A 6,187-nucleotide genomic window follows, 5' to 3' on the forward strand; every position below is an offset into this window, starting at 1 on the left:
TGACCCAGGTTAGCTGAGTGAAAAAAATTATATTTTGTGTATATTTTGTTCAAATTTTGTGCTTTATCCATAGGACCTGTTTTGTCCCTATTCTCAAGAATCACTGAGAAGATTTGGTTTAGCTAAGAGTGACTGCTAATAAAAGACAATAATAAAGTCTGGGCACCATTTGATTATCAGGAAATAATTGTGAGAAAGCTTCAGATTCTGATCACCTTAGTGATCAGAATAGAGCTTGTTGTTAAGCTCTATGAATCAGTATAACTCGCTTTTTGAGGAAACACTGATGAAACTGAACAGTGGTAATAAAATGTCTTATTTATTGCCGATTTACTGTCGATATTTCAGTTATCATGTAAACTGACTATATTAGATTTTCCTACGTTGAACCTTTCTAGGACACGGTGGTGGCTCTTCAGGCTCTGTCCTTCTACTCCAGTCTGGTGTTCAGTCCTGAAGGTTCCAGCACAGTGACAGTTCAGTCTCCCAGTGGTCTGCTGACCTTTGATGTGACCCCAGACAACAAGCTGCTCTACCAGGAGAAGATGCTGCAGGGCGAGGCAGGAAAGTACAGCCTGGAGGTGAAGGGGACTGGATGTGCCTCAGTTCAGGTCGGTGTTGTTCACTTCCTGCTCAGATTCACCAGGCCCTGCAAAGTGGTATTACAAATGAAACGTTCACACAACTTTAGAGGACACGTTTGTAAATGATTGATTTTGATGTTTCAAATATGTATGAATAATTTCATTAGTAAAATCACAAATACACTTTTGACTCATCAGCTGCTGCTTTCAGGGTAACTGGTGCTTCAGCTTAAATAAATAAACAGAACCATATTTATGTTTCTCAGATTTCTCATCAGTTCAACATCCCAACCTTTACCGATGCCACCACACTGAGAGTGAAGGTTGAACCAGAGGCTGACTGCAGCGTCACACCTCAGAAACCCAGACTGAACATTCAGCTGCAGTCCCTGTGAGTCACATGTGTGAAACTCAAGGCCCAGGGGCCAAATCCAGCCCCGCATACCTTTCTATAAATATTATGTTATGCTTACATATTATGTTGTCAATAAAATCAATGCAGTTTTTATATGCTTACTGCCAAATTATATCAATCAGTCTCTCCAGTTATTTGAGAATTATTGTTGAAATTCATGCAAAATCAACAAATCCTCACTTTTTTTGTGCTAATTGGGAGTTTATTGCAGATTTTTCTCAAAAAATTGTCTAAAACTTTCCTATTTATACTAAACAGCTGCCTCAGCTTTAATTGATATCAGATTATAGTCCATAAGCTATACAGTGAGTAATAAAATGTTGCATTTAAGTGCAAATATTGCAAATATTTCCAAATTGGTACCACAAACACACACAAAAAAAATCACAAAATTATAGAAGGACTGAAAAGATGTTCAATAGTATTGCTTAATTTTGAGAATTCATTGATATTTTAAAGTTTGTGAAAAGGTTTCATCAATACATTCTGGCACAACCGACCCTTTAAGAGCATATATGATCTTGATTGGGCCCAAAACAAAAACGAGTTTGACAGCCCTCCATCAAAAAGTGTCTAATTTTAGAAATAAAACCGTTTTAGACTGAAGGTGGTTTGTTGGCTGTATCAGGTACAGTGGAAAGGAGAACACTACGAACATGGTGATTGTGGACATCAAAGTTCTGACTGGATTCGCTCCAGTCTCAGAGACACTGAAGAAGGTAATGTTTACTACCAGACTGTCAAAGTTTGTCTCAGGCGTTGCCATGGTAACGTTAATAAACAGCTAGCTGGATGGTGTCTTTATTACAGCTCAGAGCTGCTCAGCTGGTGGACCGTGTGGAACACAAGGATGATCATGTTGTGATGTATCTTCGGGAGGTAAGAGAAGTTCCCAGCAGTAACAGAGGGTGGCGGTCTGCACATTTCTAAACCAGAGACTCATCAGTTCTTCTTCCAACAGCTACAGAGAGGAGTAGCCATCAACCACAGCTTAGAGCTCCAACAGGAGTTCCCAGTACAGAACCTGAAGCCAGCTGTGATCAAGATCTATGACTACTACCAGCCGAGTAAAGCCTGATTTCTTTACACAGCCTAGTCTGATGTGATTCTCCTTTAATTTATTATTTTTCCTTTCTGACAGGTGACCAAGCTGAGACCGAGTACAACTACCCTTGTGGTGCAGGTAACATTGTCTCACTCTCATGGAAAAATAGCAGCATGCATATTGCTTCATTTACGAGATTCAGCGGTAAAGACACTCTCACTAGCTGCATTTCCATCGACCATATCACTGGGCAATCAGTGAAATAAAAAAAATGTCTAAAAGCCATTTTGTTTTATACAAAATAGAAGTAGTAGAGATTTTAACAGATTGTTTTTCTTCTATTTGCAGCATGAAAAGTGAGGATCACATGAATACACTGACGTCAATCCAAATGAATTTAGACTTATACAACTTAATTCAGTTGTCAGAGGAAATTGACACATTTGGCCCTTTGGCTTGGATTTAATCTGAAGATAACTGAGTTTTGAAGTTTGTGAATGGACTCAGAATCATCCACGTCTATATCTTAATACACACAAAACCCTTGCTCAGGGGAAAGGGGAGTTTCATCAGACTTTTTTCCAATGAGTTTAGCTGGTAAGAAAAACTTTGGGCAGGTTGTTAAAACTTGGACTGATTTTCAAAACATTTGGTGGGTTTTTAGAAAGTGTTCATTGGAAAATTCAAAGATAGTTGCCACTGAGCAGCAGAAAAGCACAAAACGTTTGTACATTTTAATAAAGTGCAGTGTCCTTGCACTCAGTGAATTTATTTTTAAACACTCCTAATCAATGATATCGTCATTGATTAGGAGTGAGTAGTTAATTAAGAGTCACTGTGCAATAGTATTGTAAAAGAGAAATGCCAGTGGAGCTTTAACTTTGTGCCACAAGAAAAATTCTCATTGTCATCTCACTGTTTATCTTTAGTTGCAGTCAATGCAACTAAAGATAAATACATGGATGAGTTCTTTTCTGTAATAAACACCATTTAGAAACTGTATTTTGTGTTTACTTGTGTTGTCTTTGATTCGTTTTTCTGTTCTGAAACACAGAAGTGCAATAAAGATGCTTTAAAATAGGAAATAAGGAGGGGTCAAATACATTTTCACACCAGCAACAAAGCATTTCAAAGCGCTTGCATAATAAAAACATAACATAATAATCAGTTATTGATCCACTGTAAGGACTTTGGAGCTGGGTGATGTGCTCTATCTTCCTGGTTTTAATGAGAACGCCAGCAGTAGCAGTGTTAACTGGAGCTGGAGAATTTTTGATTTATTTACTTAGTTTTTTTTAAACAGATCTATGAGAAGAGTGTCACAGTAATAAATGCAACTAAAGATAAACACATGGATGAGTTACTCTAGATCTCGTTGGGACATTAGTCTTTTAAACTAGAAATGTCCTTCAGGTGGTGGACTGAAGAACGGTCTTTATCCGTCTCTGGATCAGGTCAGAATGAATCTCTTCACCCAGATTTTCATCAAGTTCTCTAGTTTTCAGCTGTAATAGCTGAAGCTGTGTGCTGACTGACTCTAAATCCTTCCTCTTTGGGTCCAAAGAGGAAGATAATAACTTGAGTTTTGCTTCAGTTCAGGTGGAGAAAGTTGCACCACATCCACACATTGATTTGTTCTAAACATCGGTTCAGGGCTTGGATGGGTTCAGAGTCACCTGGTGACATCATAGAGCTGCTTAAAATCTGTGCATCATTAGCACAGTTAAAGCAACTATTCCTATTTCTTGTTATAATCTGAGCTAGAGAGACCATGCCGATATTAAACAGGAATCCTAGGTTGGAACCTCAGGCTGCCTCACATGTAACTTGTCCGCTCTGATGAGAAGTTACCTACAATTAAGTCCTTGTTCTTCATATAAAACCTAAAAGGGTCAAGTACCAGAAAGTCTGACCCAGCTTGCTAGTTGCTTTATGTCAGAGTCAAATGTATCAAATGCTGCACTGAGGTCCAACAGAACCAATTATGTGGTCCTTCCACATTCTGTATTTATGTGTTTATCACTGAACCCTTTGATTATGTCTAGTCTCAGTACTGTGGTGACCAAAGAAACCGGACTGAAAGACGTCAAAGCGGTTAGTCACGGTTGACTGCTTTTTTAAAATAGATTTTTCTGATGAATGGAAGGTTGAAGATTGGCCTGTATTTGAGGTAGTGAATTTTTCAGATCGTTCTTGTTTTATTTGTGGTGTTCAGTGACTGCCATTTTTTAACCTTAGAGGAAAACATCTGATAAATTTACTACTTGACTCAGATCAGACGCACTCGCAGGAAAAGACCTTTAGGATATCAAAACAGCAGAAAACAGCAAAACAGTACACCAGGCACGTAAACCACAATGATTTTTGTAGTCAGTTGTCACCTATAAAATATTCTGATACAAAACTGCCAGAAAAATATACCTTGAACAGGCAACAAAAGCAGTACAAGACAATGGACCAGATTTCACAAACACAACACAAAAGGAGATGTTTTCAGGACTCAACTCCTTGGCTAAGTTGCAGCTGATTTCCCACAACATAGACCAAAGCTTCTGCGAGTTCGCATGGCTACTGATGACGGTGGATAAACAGTTCTCCTGAAACAGTAAGTTGCTTTCCCACCATTAACACATTGAACAGTAACAGGAGATTGGTTGACAGCTCTAAGCCCCGCCTCCTGGCTCTGATTGGTAATTGGTTTCACCAACCACCAATCAGTGCATTTTCTTTGGCGATCGCTATAGTATCTTAGAGAGGAGATGGAGGAGCTTGATATTTTTTCACAGATTGTCTGTCTCACCGTGCTGTGACGACATGGTGACAGTTTCAATCAATAAATACGGAAAACATGTTTTTGCAAAAGTTACATACTGCAGCTTTAAATATATCTTGATGGATACTGTTCTTACCCAGGAAATTGATGAACCAACTTCATAAAATGCTTCTGGTGTAGATTTAACTGAATTAAAGGGCAATGAGTAAATGTTCAGTGACTGTTTTAACAGCCGTTTCTGCCTATTGATTTATTACCACTAACTAAACAAAAGTTCAGACTACAATGTGTGTTGAAACAAGGGTCAAACAAACTTGTCCCAATCTTCTGACCTGAGGTTCTCTCATTGTACACACACCTTTGCACTTTCTTATGTTGAAATACTTGTTGCTGGAAAAGAGCGCACAAGAACGAATTTTTTTTTAGAGATGGATAAAAAGACATTTACAGTCATATTCAAAAAATTAGATCAAGCGTCCAGATGAGGTTAAAAGTACCTTTTGAAAATGTCAAACATAAAGAAGGTATCAAACATTCTTTCCATTAAGCCTCATTTCTGTATTAAAGATGTTTTTTATTGATCTGAAGTGATTTTCTAATCTTAAATATTGTATTTTCATTAGTAATTAAAAGGTAAAGGCTTGAGAGCATCCGTTATTTAGTCAATATATGTTACACTAGCTGAATATAATTAACTGAAGTGACTATGACTGTAAAACACAACACTGACACAATCCTGGAAAAGTGCTTTGATCAAAGTTACGATCGTCTAAAAAAATATGCCTCAACATTTTTATCAGTCCTGTGCCCCTGATTCTGACATGCAGTTTAACTAATTATTGTTTCATTCATTTTTCTCAGTAATGGCATGCTTTCCTAAAATACACAGCATTTTTTTTTCCACTCTGGAGGATATTAGCACATCTGATTTGTTTACTGATGAACAAAATCGACTCAGTTTCCCGTAAAGTGGGTAGGACCTGTTTGCGTAAGAAACTCAAACATCCCACACTGTTTAAAGGGCACCATTTCACCACTTTGCTCACTGTAAGGCTTTCACTGAGAGATAGTCGGAAAAAAAACTTAATTGAACAGAAACAATCCAATATCTACCAATACATCATAGAATTAAAAATACATTTGAACATATGCACAATAGATTTTGACCACATGTCTGTTTGAAAACCTTGACTGTGATCTTAATGGCAACAAAAAGATGTTTGAAAATAATATTGCAATCTAAACTAGAAAATTTCTGAAGAAATTTAAACGGGCCTGCCAAAGTGTGCCAGGCGGTTGGAAGCATAGACATGATATAAGAATAGACCATAGACATAAATACGTAGACCCCTCATGCAGCGGGTCGGCCC

General features: G+C 37.8%; 1 protein-coding gene across 1 annotated transcript in view; it reads left to right on the top strand.

Annotated features, from left to right (window-relative positions):
* The window catches only part of LOC106937263 (alpha-2-macroglobulin-like), a 39,435-nt gene extending 37,020 nt beyond the window's left edge, over positions 1–2,415 (top strand). The window contains exons 30-36 of the mRNA XM_015018676.1: positions 399–611; positions 851–975; positions 1,628–1,718; positions 1,810–1,878; positions 1,961–2,066; positions 2,141–2,182; positions 2,393–2,415. Coding sequence (XP_014874162.1) covers positions 399–611; positions 851–975; positions 1,628–1,718; positions 1,810–1,878; positions 1,961–2,066; positions 2,141–2,182; positions 2,393–2,397 — 651 coding nt within the window. The 3' untranslated portion in view covers positions 2,398–2,415. The remainder of the gene's footprint in view (positions 1–398; positions 612–850; positions 976–1,627; positions 1,719–1,809; positions 1,879–1,960; positions 2,067–2,140; positions 2,183–2,392) is intronic.
* The last annotated feature ends 3,772 nt before the right edge of the window (positions 2,416–6,187 follow it).

The sequence above is a fragment of the Poecilia latipinna genome, unplaced genomic scaffold (genome assembly GCF_001443285.1).
Source record: "Poecilia latipinna isolate Pla-1442-1.1 unplaced genomic scaffold, P_latipinna-1.0 Scaffold2306, whole genome shotgun sequence".
In the NCBI taxonomy this organism is placed as follows: Eukaryota; Metazoa; Chordata; class Actinopteri; order Cyprinodontiformes; family Poeciliidae; genus Poecilia; species Poecilia latipinna.